Consider the following 16229-nt stretch of genomic DNA (forward strand, 5'->3'; position numbering starts at 1 on the left):
TGAGTTGAAATGGACCCACAAGCATTATCAAGTCCACCTTGTAAGGGAATGGCCCAAACAGGGGTTGAACCCACAAATTTGGTGTTGATGATGCTTTGACCAACTCAGCTCATCTCATATGGAAAGCAGTGTTAGACTTTTGTCTTATGCTGAAATATAGCACAAACATCCTGCACAGGCCCTTTTCTGTGGAGTTCAGCATCTGTTGTAGGTATTGCATTTAACAGTTGAAGTAACCAATACATAAAATTGGTTTTTAAGTCTAGAAATTAATGAAATTATGGACTATCTCAAATCCCTTTGCTTTCTGTCACCTATGTCATCTCTTTCCTTTCTGGTTATTTTCATATTCTTTGTTCTGCTTCTTGCAAGTCTTATCTGTATGATTTCTCTGTATATGGATTCTGGACTGACTCTGACACTGGCCAGAGGAGTGCATTTTTTTCCTTACCCTGTGGCATTGAAATGGATATTTTTTTATGTATCTGTATGTATATACACTGTGTACACGTTTGCTGTGTTCTCTTTTGAGGAAAGGTTTAATTTCTCTTGTAGAGGAATGTCATGGAGAACAGTGTGGAATTATACCAAGGATAAACTTAGCAGGTCTTTGAAATGATCTTAGGTATTATATGTTAGCTATTTTGATTGGGATTTTTATCCAGTGTCTCTTATATTATTGTATATACGACTGATTTTATTAATCAAATTGTCAATTACATTAAAAACCCAAATCACTAGAGCTTTTCATCATAAATGAGCAAGTATTTTTGAAGAGCTGTTGCTTATATTAAAAAATTGCCTTTTTATTATTGAATATATCATTTAATTTCATGCCTGTACTAGAAGAATTATGAATGAAATCAAATTGCACATTGTGTCCACGTTACCTTTTTTGCTCCATTAAGAAGGGAGTTTAGTTTACATTAATATGTAAGTTATCTTGGATGAAAGAATAACAGAATATGCTTATTTAAGGTAAGCACATCTTAGACTTTTTTAATCTCCCAGAGATTATAGCTGTTAAACAAGTCTTTAATGTCTCCAAAACAGCACAGTCTTATCTATAAACTGCATGTAACTTGCTCATCTTGAAAGGAATATTACATATTTTATGATTCCATGATTTATATAAGCAGCTGAGTATGGGGAGTTTTGCTTCACTGTTGTTTTATACTACACAGTCTTTTGTGTGATGATCATGGGGTAAAGACACCACACCAGGGGAATCTCACAAGCCATAAGCATTTTCATGCACTTTTGTGTTTGGGAAGTGCAGAATTTTGGCTAATGTGATCTTGAAGTGTTGCATTGCAGCTGGAACAGTGCAGCTGCAGTGACCTCACAGCTCGTGGCTGTGTACCATGCTGATAAGCACTGATAACCCTTTGGACTGTGATTCTCAAGTTTGCTTTTGCTGCTGAAACACCATGGCAAGGCTTACTGGTAATTGCTAATTATTTGAAAGGGATGATCAGGTAATTCATGTGGCCTTTGTCAGAGTATTTGTGTCACACATCAGCTACACTTAAATTCAGGGTGACTTTGCAAACAGAAGGTGGTAATAAGTTTAGGTAATGACATAAATGGAAGTGTGAATGATAATTCACCACTGGAAACTGGTAACAGAGGTGCTAAGTCTTTATTCTTTTGTGTTTTGCACAGAATTTATGCTTATTTCTGAGGCTGTAGCTCACTTTTCCCTTGCAGCAGTCATATACGTTAGTTGTGCTTTTTTTAATGTTTATTTCATGGAACAAAATGTTCTCTAATAGGTGAAAAGAAGGAGAAGAAACAGCAGCCAGCTGCTGGAAGTGGCGATGCGAAACCTGTAGATGTTTCTCGTCTGGATCTTCGTGTTGGCTGCATTATTAGTGCTGAAAAGCATCCAGATGCAGACACTCTGTATGTTGAACAAGTGGATGTTGGTGAAGCAAGCCCAAGGACTGTTGTCAGCGGTTTAGTGAAACATGTTCCTCTGGATAAGGTATTGACAAAATTATTTACTGATAGCTTTTCCTTTCTTAAAGTATCTTAAGGCATTCATCTGTTTATAGGATATGTTTTTATTCTGCTAAAAGATTTGTACAGTCATGAAAACAAAAATAAAATGCAGATGGAAGTAATACTTAACAGCATTTGCCAGAAACCAGAGAAGTACCCTTACCCCAAATCAGTTTCTGATTGCAGAAACTTCTGTCCTGGGATCTTATTCCAATTCCTCTGCCATCAGTGCACACTGAACTCCTAAACTAAACAGATGTTACTCTTCCTTTAGGTTTCCTACTATGTAGTAGAGAAGCCATAGTAACCTTTTTGGTATGATCCAAACTTTTGAAACCTTTTCCTTCCAATTCTGTTTTATAACTTGTTGAAATACTTGGCATGAAGTAAAGCAGAGAGGATGTAAATTCAACTTAGCTGGCAATGAATAGCTTAAACAACAGTGGAATACAAAATGCATACTTTTACTTCCTTGTGCAGAATAGAATCTGTGTCCATGCTTTTTTCAGTTGATACGCTTTGGTGTTTGACACAGATGGTTTATGGGTGCCTTTGAACAACCTGAGACTTCAAGATTTAGTTTTCCTTTCACACCTCTTCTGGAGGGTGAGAGGAGTTTACTGAAGGTTGTTCCTCAATTCAGATGCAAGCTTGGCATTTAAAACAGTGTTGTGTAGAGCAACTGCAAAATGGATCATGAAGGAATTGATCTTAGCCTGGAAAAAGCTCCACTTTCTTAAATGTCTTTTCAATCTTTATTTGCACACTGTCCCCATGGAAGACTGCAAGCATAGGAAACAATTAAAATTGTGATTTATTTTTTTTTATGCTACAGAAAGTTACTGAACCAAAAAAACCCCACCTGAATAGAGTAACTATTCTGCACTGATCAGCTGATGGTGTCCACTTACTCGATTTGCACTGGGCAAAATCTCAACTTGATTGCATTTTAGCAGTCTGCTTTCAAGAAAGCATGTAGAGGAAAACATTAAAAGCCATTCTAAATATACTTAGAAACATCAAGTGTACAGAATGAAATGGCAGTGGGAGTCTTTTCTTTTTAACCTTCTTTCTGAGTGGAAAAATAATCTGAAGTATTCATTAACAGAGAATTAGGGATCATCCTTGCACGTTCTTTGAGAGCATTTTTGTTTGCGTGTCTGGTTTCGGTCTTGGCAAGTCTCTCTTAAGACAGTAAATTTTTAGGGGCAAGCTTCCATCTTTTTGTGTTTTTTGAAGTGTTCAAAAATGTGAAGGCCTGGCATGTCTCTACTGCCATATATTGAAATAAAAATATATACATCAGATCAAGGACCATAGCCATAAATTTCTTCACAAAAAATTCAGCTGTTTATGATTTTGGTGTTTGATGTGGTAATTTAGCAGTGTTTGAGGGTGTAGTATTTGTATCATCTGATTTTACTTTTGGTTAGGAAACACAGTATGTATCTTGACTAACATTTCAGTGTGCAGTGCAAGTTATTTATGGGTGTGAAAACTTCTGGCATGCCCACTTTATATGTGAAATGCTGTGGTTTTTGTTCCCGTGGTGGTGAAGCCATGTCAGAAGTTGCACCCTCTATTGTCATGAGCAGTTGTGTCACAAGTAACAGGGATGTGGAAGGATCTTGGCACAAGGTGCACCATGCCACTGCTGAGCTCTTTCAGCAGCTTGGCACTGTGGGGAAATTTCTGAAATGTCAGAAGGAATCGACAGCTTTTTTGCCACTGCATTTGGCTTTTTGAAGTGGATCTCTGTGTTCCTAGCATCGATACCTGTTTCAAGCAATTGTTCTTGAAATTCAGGCAGTTCTTCAGTGTCACTTTTTGTCACCTCGTCCTCTTTAACCTAAGAGAACCTCATGTCAGTGATCAGAAGTGAAGAACAGGAATGTAGGGAATGTTTCTTAAACTTAACAAGAAGAGAAAAGGCCACCATAATCCTCCAGAAAGGCTATTGTCCAACCATTCAGTGTAAGAGGATACATTACAGTTACATCTGTTGTGAAGTATATACTCTGATTTTTGTAGCAGAAACTTTTCTTCCACTTAGATGCCTTGAAATCTTTTTGTTCTAGATCATTGTGATGTCCACCCAATAATTAGCCTTTCATTCATTAGTTGTTATTCAGTGCTAGATAATGCTACAACTTGCATTTTAGTCACTGACATGTTACAACTGTTTTTTCTGTTTTGTGCTACTTATTTCCGTAGCAATAACTTGAGAAATTTTCAGTCAGTGGGCTGGCTTAAAACTGATGCAAGATAACTCTTTCTTATAACTGCTTCATTTTGGCTATTTATAATTTTGTTTTTTAAGGTGTTGTCCTTAGAAAATATGCAGTGTTTGAAATAGTTGATCAATTATTAATCCTGCCGGTTTTGTTCAAAGTCTGTACTGTGATGCATGAAGACCAAAATCTAGAAATATTAAATACTTATATATAATGTGCACTAGTAACATGGGAATTAAGACATCCTTACTTTGTCTCTTAAGAATATTCAGGGTTTAATTTTGATTCCATTTCAAGTGTGGTTTGTTTTAGACTCTAAATTGTAGCAGTTTTTCCTCAGCAAAGTATTTTCTCTGGTTTACTATTGTAATTATTAAAATAAAACAACAAACAGAGAAACATTTTGCATGTTTGCACTAACAAATACAGTGTTCAGTATATACAGCCATTTTCAGTGGGTAAAAACCACTCAAAGCATTTGGGTTAACTAAGATGAAATTTAAGATTCAAGTGATGTAAAAGACCTCTTAGCTTCCAGGATACACTTAGAATTTTTTACCTATGGGCCTAATTTGTAGACTTGTTGTTATTTTTAGTATTATCATCATTAAATTATTATCATCATTAAATAGAAATTGTTTAGTTAATGGTGCTATATTGAAAGTGGACTAAAGTGATTGTCAGTAATGCATAAAGATGGAATGAGAGTGAAATGCCTCGCCTGGGTTTTAATTTAATAAATTGAATATTTTATATTTCCATGATAAATATGTTACATTTCAGCATTTATTCACTGGCCAGCTCTTAGGGGGTTTAGATGTTATGTTACTAGTGTCCAGCCATTAAAATTGTGAATCTGTTGCTACGTGCTTCTCTTACGCTTCAGTTGTCATGGTAAGATCTCATCACTGTAATTCTTTCATTCTAATGAAATAATGGGAGTCCCCAAAGCCACGTGCCATTTTAAGTACTCACATCCTTCTGTTTTCCTCCCCCAAGATGCAGAATCGGATGATAGTGCTACTCTGTAACTTGAAGCCTGCAAAGATGAGAGGAGTAGTATCTCAAGCAATGGTGATGTGTGCCAGCTCCCCAGAAAAAGTGGAAATTCTGGCTCCTCCACCTGGAGTGGTACCTGGGGACAGAATCACTTTTGAAGGTTTTCCTGGTAAGTAGTTATTTAGGAAAATTATAGAAACAAGTATGCCAAGGTAACCTCAGCATTGAAGCACATAAAGCAGCTTTTTTTTTAAAGCTCGTTGGGTTTTTTGTTGAAATTTTCTGAATTAATTCTTGTTTTGAATTTTTTTTACTACCATGCTAATATTGTGTAAATAAATGATTGAAAATACTTTATCATCTGTCAAAAAATTGTAACTTGATAAAGTTGTGTAGACCTTAAATGAAAAATACTCCATTATTAAAGTGTCAGTAAATATTTCAGTTTTGATATATATGGATAAACGTACTTGGCAAATTGCAACAAACAAATGTAAAGCATCTTTCAGAGTGTCTCAGTGTAAGTGATAAAGTATTAAATTCCTAATTCCAGCTCCTCCCTGTAATGAAAGTGTCAGAACTTTGGGTAGTTTTTCATTTTTGAGGAAGAAGGGAGGGAGGGGATAGAAGGGTTTGGAACAACGTCTCCTATTCATGAGAGGAGCCTGTAATATTCAAATCACCAGGGTTTTTTGTTTATTTGTCTGGGACAAAATATCTTTTTAGGTTTCCAAAGAAAGACATTGGACTTTTCCCCACTTAATTAAATTAATGAATCCATCTTTTTTCAGAATATAAATGAGAATTTTACCAAATTAAACTTTATCAAAAGACGACTTTTCATCCATTTTTCCATTTCTTCCACCTCAATGAAAATTATTAACTTTTGACTGCATATTGGGAACTCAAAGCATCATAGGTTTATCATGTTGATTTAAAATGCTGTTTATTAAGAGCTGAGTCTGAAAAGAGAGACTAGTATAAATAATCTTACATGTCACAGATTATGGGAATGCACCTGCAGCACACTGTGCATAAGGAGAGTTTCTTCCCTTTCCATTGTTTGAGTTATTGCCAAATCTTTTTACTCATTGTGGCTGTCAATCATAAAGGAAGTTTGTGTGAGAACTTGGTGCTGCCCTGTCCCAAAAAGGTGAGGACACACAGGTGGCTCAGTTGCTGGTGTCAGATGGGAGCTGACTGTAGACTCCTCTCCTACAATCAGCTGCCTGGGTTTATCCTGCACCCCAGGAATTTAGGAATTTCTGCAGCACAGCCCAAGTCCAGAGCTACTCAGGTTGGCTGTTAAGTGAATCACAGAGGTCTTGGTGAGCAGTGCTCTTCTGGTCAGGATCACTCCAGCTCTTAAACTTGAAAGAACATGCTCCAAATCCCAGTATTTCCCATACTGGGTGAAAGTGTATGTGTGTGCATTTATCAATGAAGTATTCATGTTCAGGAGGAGCTTATTGTTCAAAAGTTGGCTTTCACATGTGAGAAAATGGTGTCACTTTTATTTCTGCATACAGCCATATGAACCTTTATAAACTATTGCATTTCTGACAATTTCTAGCTGTACAGCAGAGTTTTGATTTATGAACCTCTTGGCAAGCTCCATGCTTAAACATATTGCATGAAATACCTTTCAGAAATACATATGTATGTATATATGTATATTTATACTTCTCAAGAATGAAATTGTGATGCTTAAAAAAAAAGATATATTTTGGTTAGAATATGATAAGGGAAGCAATGCTCTATCTAGATGTTTTATGAAATCAAAAAAATAGCTCAGCTTGCTGTGATTTAATGCTCCAATCGAAAATACATTAAAATAATACTGTTTTAAAAGGAAATCAGTCAGACAGCAATTTTTTTCCATTTTAGTTTCTGTATTAAAAATATACCAAGCTTGCTAGTTGAATTTGTTAGCTGCACTGAAATCTTAAATGCCTCAGCAATCAATTGCGTTGACTACATTGTAGGAATACTCATTCATGGCTTCTAGTTGTTATCACATCTAGTGAGTAAAGATGGATTAAATGTGGGGCCTTTGTTACCTGCAAGAATCATAGGTACAAATACACTCACACTGCTGTCTGTTGCTGTGGAAATGGATGTGCAAGAGAGCATCAAGTTGTAGAATAAACACTTCCAATGCATAAGCCCTGGAAGATGATGTACAGGTTCAGCCCTCAAAAATGCTCTTTCCCCAGGTTGAGGGGATTTTTTGTTTGCTTTTGTCTAAGATACAGCCTTCCTCCAAACTTACATCTCAAGGAGCTTCATATACCTGGCATTTGAAAATGTGAGAGCTGGTAGTAGCACTGTTTTCTGTTCACCAGCATATCTGTTCTTGCACATGACTGATGAAGTGAGATCCATCAAAATTATTGAACTATTTGACTCCAGTTTTTTAGGTTTTTTACGTTAGCAAAAAGCTTTCCTAGAGCAATCAGTTATAGAAATATTTGTTCTAAAATAATTCCCAGGTGTTATGGTATGCAAATACCGTGTTGACATTTTGATCTTTAAAAGATACAGAATAAGCTAAATATGGTGTGTAAGTTTTTCTAGTTCTGAAGTTATGACTTGCAGCCAGTAAGACAAGATTTTGTGTGGATTATATCAGTTTCCTTCTGGTGGAGAGCCAAAGACATGGGGCTCTGCTAAATGCCAAATGAAGGTTTTTGCAATTCCTTTGCAAGGTGTATATATCCAGGTCTATAGATTGTAGTCTGAAATGTGGCACTGTTTTCTACTGCTTCATAAAGAGCTGCTTGGAAAATTTTGTAGGTATGAGATTTAAGCCAATCATTGACTTTGAAAATTTACCTAATGCTTAGTACTACAAAGTAGAGTGATCTATCTTCTTCTTACATAAAACTTATTTAAAAGAATTTTCAGATTTGTGATTTTACTATCTTGAGTAGGAAGATACAAAAAAACCTATTGGTAGTTGGAGACCTACAAAATCATGGTGACATCTGTTTCTGTAAATTTATTTGTTGGGTGTTTGTCTTTTCAATATTGATGTTGTAAACTAAATTAGGGGGAAACTCATTGGGAGATGGGGAAGTTCACTGGAGACTGGAGAACTGAGTTTCTCAGTTTTTAACAGGGTTGAACATCTACCTTCTACTCACCATTTTTGTGTTTAAACCTTCTGCTTCTTGGCTGCTGCTGTCTCCTCAAAGACCATCTGGCACTTGCCTGATGCTGTTTCCAGGAGGATAGACTCCTTGTTGTGTCAGATGTCATTTAATTTCACTGCTTAATTGTAACCATTTATATTCTGATCAATTTTTTTGTTTTAAAAAGTAATTGTAAAGCATAAAGATTCAGTTGGAGCCCTTGAAGTTAAAATAGAAAGGACAGCTGGGTCTTATTTAAGTTTGAAGTATGAAAGTCTGTGAAGCAACAGAAGCACCACCAGAAACAATAAAGCAATTCTAAAATGCACACAGCTGTCTATCAAGCAGCTTGGAGTCAAGCTATTTTTAAGTCTTCTCTCTCCGTTATACAAAATATTCATTAGATACAGACTAATTTTCTTTGGCCATTTTAGTCAAAGTAAACAAATGGTATCTTGTCTCAAAACAATTAAATTTTTTTCTGTAGCTAGTGGAGTGTTTACCTAGAACTATCTTGAGTGTTATTGAGGAGTGATGTGGTAAGGAATGCTGTTGCCTGGAGTACTGTTCTGTTTTGTTTATTTAATTGATGTCTTTGCCCTCAGTGGAATTTTTAATACTGAAGTGTTTTATACTCCAGTGCATGAATCTTCAAGGTCTCTTGAGCCTTTTTTTGCATTAAGAACTTTATCAAATTTTTATCCATCTTCTCTGGAAAAGGTCTGATTTTTAAACTGTGTAAGAATTCTTCTGTCGTGTGTGTGTAAATTCTATAACCTCCTGCACAGTAATTGCCTTAAGAGGGCAAAAATACTTGAAGATTTATAGCTAACTGTGAAATCTCTTTTCTGATAGCAGTATCAGATACTTTGATGCCACAGGAACCAAAAACCTGTTACTTAAATTAGATAATTAAGTTATCATTCAGGTCTAAGAATCACTAGCAATTTAGTGGATTACTATCTCTTTAAAAGAATGAAAAGTGGTAAAGCTGGAGTGCAGTAGTTAGCCTGTAGTTAGCAGGTTTTTTTAATCAAAGCTAGAGTGTATGCATGCTTTCCTTCAGCTGCATGGTTACAATCCACTGTAGGGCAAGTGGCATTAAGTAAAGTCACACATCACTCTGTCCTTTTGCCCCTTGCTGTGCTGAGATATATTCTTTCAGCAGGTTTTTAACTGTTACAAAGTGGAGAGGTTTCTTGCTTATTATGAAAAATTTTTGTAATAAAGCTGTGAGGTGGAATGATATGTTTAACAAAATTTGGGACCTCTTATTTGGCCCATTTTTGGTAAAAAGAGTGGAAAACTGATTAAACCATTAAAAGCTTCAATTTATTTTATTTATAGAAACTCTTCTAAAGAATATTTTCTGGGAAGAAGGAATGCAGTGAGGAGAAGGCATAGGAAAATGCACAGCCTAAAGCTCTGGTTGTATTTAAAATTGGTGCCTATGCTAATCTAATATGAGCTCACCACAGATCCCAAGGGAGTTTGATGCAGAATTCCAGAGAAACTTATTAACATCCAAAGCCTGTTTTTTATAATAAAAGTCAGGAGGTTTTCTTACTGAAAAAAAGAAATCATGTGCTTTTTATATTTGAGGAGGGGAAGGAAAATGTACAGTGGATCACTTAACATTCTATTTAATGATTTTATTAGTTTGTATGCATGCACTGTGGTCTAAATCCAAGTTTGCCTTTGTTCATGAACCTGAGCATTAAGCTGATTTATCTTTGTGAAAATGCACAATTAGCTCTAAACATTTAATAGTTTTTATTTAGTAGTGCAATTATTATGTAATTAGAGTATTTAAATTTCTTCCTCTGTTTAATATTAATTATAAATATTATATAAATAAATTATTAATGTTGTGACTGATTTTTCTTTGAAATACTAACTGCAATCTGGATGTGAAATAACTTGACTGCATTATTAGATACTACTCTGATAAGGCTAGCTTACTTCACAGAGAAATCTGGTTTAGTCTGCTTCTCTTGCATATGTAGAAACTACAGAATACAGACACCCAGACATTACAGAATATCCATACAGACAGAAATAGCTCAGGTTTGCAGGCATTGAGAATGTAAGTAGACTGAACTATGGAAAACATTTAAAGGAGAATACCAATAAGGCATAAGACAGGCTGGAATGAGAATAGTGGATTTAACCACTGGTTTGTGAGTTAGTCAGGACTTAGCAAGCAGTGATGAATTTCAACCACCTATTAGAAAAAGATATGTTAAAATCCCTGTATTTAGTTTGGTTTGTGTCTGTGCTTTGAATTTCATGCTTATTTAAAAATAGGAAAAATATTCTTCATTATGCTATCTAATTTGTTGACAATATTTCAAAACATTAAATAGAAGAAGTCTGCTCTTTGTGGTCATTTGAGATCCTTAAATAATCAGATTTGCTAATGTAGTTAGTTACTGTCAATACCAGTAGGGTGTAGGTATCTTATCATTATATATCCATGGAAGCAGGAAACTGAGGCTTATCAAGACTGAGGCCATAATTGCTGAAACTAGCTAATTTCTACTGCCTCTGTTGTTTTGGGCACTACAACTTGTCATCAAACAATACAAAGCATAGCAGAACAGTGTGTAACTCGGGGCTAAAATTATATGTCAGTATTCTACCTCTGGACTATTCTTGTCTAAGTTCAGTACTCCACAACTGTAACAGCATCTGCTAAGTGCATTTAATTTCTTATAAAAACATCATTCATTTCTAAAGTTAATATGCTGACAAACCTGTCTTGGTGAGCAGTGTACTTCTGTGGTCCATATGCACTTAATTCTTGAGGATTCTTTTGTAGTATAAACTAACAGCAATGGTTTCATTTCTTCCTTTTGACAGTGCTTGTTGTCTGATACGACCTTTGTTGTATCTGATACTTGAAAGATCCTCTTTTTCAGAGCGGAGACATTTCCTAGACTGTTCCTAATTCCAACTAAAATTTTCATTTTGAGAATCAAAATAAATGGTAGGGTTTTTATCCCTTAAAAGTGTGTGCAGTGATGCTGTGTGGGCTGTCATAGATGTGTAAGTACATGGTGCTCTTTTTCTGAGTTGTGTGCTATGAGGTTATTCTTTGTTTTGAAACAGGAGATCCTGACAAGGAACTTAATCCAAAGAAGAAGATTTGGGAGCAAATCCAACCTGATCTTCATACCGATGACCAGTGTGTTGCTACATACAAAGGAGTTCCATTTGAAGTGAAAGGGAAAGGAGTGTGCAGGGCAGAGACCATGGCAAACAGCGGAATCAAATAAATAAATAAATAAATAAATGGTTATTAGAAACTTGTACAGATGTTGAAATGGAAAGTGATGCAAGCAGAATAAAAAACATTAAATGTATGGCTAAGACCTGTTTTTTTTGACTTCTTTTCCATAATATGTTACATCTCCAACATTTTGACAATTCACTCATTCACTAAGCTTGTTGTCCTTGAGGTTGTGTGCTGTCAGCAGTTATTAACCACTCAGTGCTCATAACTTAATTGCCAAGGCTTGTTTGTGGTGGGACCACAGGCAGGCAAGTAAATTTTCTGGACAGCTTGAAGGTGTAGAGCTTCTATTTAGCAAGAGCTAAAGGAAATAAGGAAAATATTCTGCCGTGTTCCTTGTGTGCTAATTGCAGGAGTAGCAGCTGGTTAGTGAAGATCACAATTGTCTTTATTCTTCTTGTCACTTTGTAATAGTTTTTCTCCTCTTCCTCCAAGCAGTTTTCAGGTGTATTGTAAGCCTCTGCAACTTTGTTCTTGTCTGTGTTCTCTCTGTAGTCTGCAGTCAGTTGTAACTGGAAGATTAAGCTATGGTGGTTTATGCCCTAGGATGTTCAAGTGGACACATTTTCATGTCCCCAGAACTAAACTGCTATAATTTCATTAAGATCGAAGCTGCCACTTTGCTAGAATAGTTCTTTATCTAGTCTACCTAGGTATATCCTTCCAAACCCATAAGTAGGACTAAGAAATAATTAATAACAGATTCCTGGAACTAATAAAAAATAAAAAAACCCTCAAACCCCATAAGACCAGCCTGCAAGAAAACCCAAAAAGCAAGCAAACAAAAAAAAATTCTGTTTCCAATGCTCAAACAGGTATAAAATGAATTGATTTTTTGGTTTTGTTTTAATGTGCTTTTATGCAATGATGTTTTGTACAAAAAGTGCTTTGGTTTTAACAGAAATAGCTTCTTCAATTTTTAGAGTTAGAATTATTTCATAGTAATGTTGTACAAATAGCCATGTTGCTAGGCTATTAGCCTCAAAATCATTCTTTTAATTCCTTACTTTCAGTAATATGAAAATAAATATTTTAGATCCATTTTCAATAACTCTTTTAAGTAGCTATGTAGAGATAATTCAGATATTTTTGCATATAATATTAAATTAAATTGTTGCTGTATAACCATTGAAACAGTAAATATATTTTAAATACTAAAATTAAAAACAAACTTGAGCCTTTCTAAATTTTGCAGGCTTTGAACTTCATCCAGTAAGTGGAGAGAAAACAAAATGACAGTGATATAAAATTAAAAAGAACAGGCATAAAGAGGATATGAACAGATTTTCTTTTTGAATGAGTTTTGTTCGTGCCTGTAAACTGTTAGTTTTTCATGCATCTGGTAATAAGTAATAGCAATTAGTTCTTTTAAATGTGCTGAATAGTATTAAGCACATGGAAGCCATTTTATCTGCCTTGTAAACTGTATATGCTAAATGTCTCATTAAGTAAAATCATTCAAGAACTCAGTTATAACTAATCTTGAATCATGGTAGGGAATACTTTTACAACAGATAAATCTTAGCTTTTAGTACCGGAAAGCTCTTTTTAGAAATGGAAGTTCAGAGGAACCTTCTGAAGGCTTGAAGAATTGAGCAAAGAGGCCTCCTGAGTCTGAACTCATGCATTTTTTTCTTTTTTTTTCTTTTTTTCTTTTTCTTTCTTTTTAAATTTTATTTTCTTTTTCCAGATCTGTATTCTGTGTAAACTGGAATATACAGTCTGGTGTAGTGCAAAATCCCATTTGTAACTACACACACATTAGGAGCACGATTTTGGATCACTAGCTTGTTCTGATTTTGTGGCTGAATCTAGATTTTGAATGCAGTAGTGTGAGGTCCTCTGTGGAAGGCAAGTAGTTTGATAGGCTAAAGAGATTTGTAGTTGTGTGTTCAAAGATGTTTGGTATGGATGTGGAGTTTTTCAGTTGATGGCTTTTACTGTTTTATTTCTATTAGATGCTACCTACTGTAGAAAATAGCCAAGTGAGCACCTTAAAGCTAATTTTATTCCTTGCTGTGTTTAAGTAGTACTTGATAATTATTTCTTTGTATGAAATTCAAGAGCTTTCTTAAGATAATATTTCTTTCCTCTCTGATTATGCTGTTGTGGTTGTCTAGGAAGATGTATTTATGCTGTACCGAGCTCAAAAGTGACAACAGGGTACTTGAGGCGCTCTGCAAATATGTTTCCTCACTGTATCCAGCCTCTCCTGCCTTGTCGGCATGAGTAAGTAGGACTGCAGTGAAATCCTTCCACGTGGGACCCAGAAGTTCCTGTAATGAAAAGCAAATTTTAACTAGTTATCTCCTATTTCTTTTCCCCACTCCCATTTCATATGCTTAGTACATTACCAGACCATATACTTGTATGTTTTTTTTTTTCCCCCCTGGCAGTAATCCAGTTCATGTTATCCGAGTTGCTGAAATTTCTGGGTCTTTTTTCACCTTTCTGAGACATTGACATCCACTTTCAGTGGATATATGTGGTCATGCAGTACTAGCAGTTCTCTGTTCCCTGGCTACAGATGTTAACAGAATGTCTCCAGTTAAAAAATGTTCATGTAAGTAAGGAAAAATGGTTGTTTGGCCATGTCACACATTAGTTTGAAATCAGTAGTTGCCACATATTCATACTGCTACACTGTTTAGAGGTCTTCAAAAAATGTTTTTGAAAACACTAAAGCACCTTTTGTTGAAAAAATAAGTGATGAATTTCTATGTAACACCAACTTCAGTTCCAACTGTGATCCATAAAACTCAACTATTCTCAGCAATTCAGGAAAAACACTAATCAAATGCAACACCTTAAATAATGGGCCAGAGAGCTTTTCTTCAGCTTCTGTGATTTATCTGATGGAGGAGAATGGAGAGAACAAGCTGCTTTTCTTTCAGAAAGTACAGAAAATTTTAATAAGAATAAGAGAGGTTGGGCTTCAATTTACAGGTGGAAAGGGAATTACTCTTTGGAGCAGTCCTGCTAACTCCTGTATATGACAAGAAGCCTACCTTGGTGATAAAGCACACTGCAGTGATCTTAACTCTAACCTAAATGCTGTGGTGTATAAAACCACTTTAAAGGATGTCTGCTTACTTCCAAGGTAAGTGGGGTGTCAAAAAACACCTGGTGTATTGATAGTGATTAATCTGGCTTAGGCCCTAGGGATGAAAAATGCCAAGCACATACAAAATTTTCCTTTAAGCTGCACAAGGAAGTCTTGAGTTACCAGTTTCAGAAAGAGAGGAGAGAGCTTTGATATGCTGAGGACTCAAAATCTATTACACTCTTTGTACTGAAATTAGTGTCTGCCACTCGCAATTCATTAGGCTGTTGGAAAAAAAAATCACTTTTCTTTTATGGAAGAAAATATTTCACTTTTCTTATATGGAAGAGTCAACTCTTCCATAGCTATTGTCCCCTGAAGATGAAAGAGTTGCCATTAGGGTAGACTTCTATTTTTTTATTTTTTTACCTGGATGAGCTGAACTGTGTCACGGTTTTCATCTGGACACAGAGGCAGGTCAGCCCTGAGGACCAAGAGGGCCAAGTGCAGGCCTTGCTCCCCGAAGTGCTGAGCCAGGGCTGCTCTGACGGTGTCCCTCACTTGCTGTTTGCTCAGAGCACTGTGAGGGTAGCTGGGGGTGTCCAGCACTCGGACGCGCAGCGCTGACTCGCGGCCGTTCCTCCGCATGAGCCCCGAAACGCGGGCGCTGCGTCCCAGGCTGCAGCGCGTGGTCACAGAGCTGGGGCACAGACGGCTCTCGAAGTCTGCACTGCCCAGCAGGCTGTTCCCAGCAGCACTTTTGCCACTCTGAGTCTTTCCAAGCACAACAAGGTTGATGGTCATCTCATTGCTGTCTGCCATTGTCAGTGTTTTTATCCACAAACCTGTCACCAAGTACAAATAACATTAGGTGCTTCAGATAGCTTCAGGGGGTGGGGGGGAAGAAGAGGCAAGAATTTCCATTATTCAAAGTCTTTTGAGTGTTTTTCCCTGCCTGAAATCTGAAGAGTTTTAGGAAGAAGCAACAATGTTGTGGAGAGGCAACAGAGAGACAAGGAGTTGGGGAACACCTGTGGAAAACACTGTTGCCATTCTGGGGCGGTGGTAGGTTAGGAGAAGGAGGCAAACTAGGGAAGGAAGAAAATAATGGTGACGTATAGGGGCTGCTGTTATTAAGTGACGGTGTTTCAGGATGTAAATATTTACTTGCTTTAGGAAAAAGAATAATCAAGGATAAGTAGATTTTGAGGGAGCGCTTTTTCACAGCTTAAAATATGTTTTTCGTCAGCTACCACTGATGTTGAAATAGACAGTAGTCTGGAAGGGCTTTTTGATGCAGAAAAATACGTCAGTTAAAAGGAGGAGAACTGAAATAGCCAATTTCATGAAAATGAGATTTTGGAAATGTATACTAAACCAACTTATTAGCGCAGCAAGTGGAAAAGAAAACATAGACTGGTGGATAGAGAGAGGGAGCTGGCTTGGGATCATTTCCAGTTATTCTATTTGTTCATAAACAAGACTTCTCGTTCTCTTTGTACTTTTCTGTAACCCAGTAT

General features: G+C 36.3%; 2 protein-coding genes across 2 annotated transcripts in view; one reads left to right on the forward strand and one right to left on the reverse strand.

The window, feature by feature from the left end:
* AIMP1 (aminoacyl tRNA synthetase complex interacting multifunctional protein 1) overlaps nt 1-11733 on the forward strand; it is a 31406-nt gene extending 19673 nt beyond the window's left edge. Inside the window, exons 5-7 of the mRNA XM_058024625.1 lie at nt 1776-1987; nt 5238-5406; nt 11483-11733. Of these exons, the coding sequence (XP_057880608.1) occupies nt 1776-1987; nt 5238-5406; nt 11483-11649 (548 nt within the window). The 3' untranslated portion in view covers nt 11650-11733. The remainder of the gene's footprint in view (nt 1-1775; nt 1988-5237; nt 5407-11482) is intronic.
* A 1610-nt stretch (nt 11734-13343) lies between these two features.
* Nucleotides 13344-16009, reverse strand: GIMD1 (GIMAP family P-loop NTPase domain containing 1). The gene is made up of 2 exons (XM_058024726.1): nt 15139-16009; nt 13344-13942 (listed from the first exon to the last, which is right to left on the reverse strand). Exons 1-2 carry the CDS (start codon nt 15529-15531, stop codon nt 13673-13675), a joined length of 663 nt encoding a protein of 220 aa, XP_057880709.1. The 5' UTR covers nt 15532-16009; the 3' UTR covers nt 13344-13672.
* Nucleotides 16010-16229: the final 220 nt, after the last annotated feature.

This window comes from Melospiza georgiana, chromosome 5 (assembly GCF_028018845.1).
Source record: "Melospiza georgiana isolate bMelGeo1 chromosome 5, bMelGeo1.pri, whole genome shotgun sequence".
Taxonomy (NCBI): domain Eukaryota; kingdom Metazoa; phylum Chordata; class Aves; order Passeriformes; family Passerellidae; genus Melospiza; species Melospiza georgiana.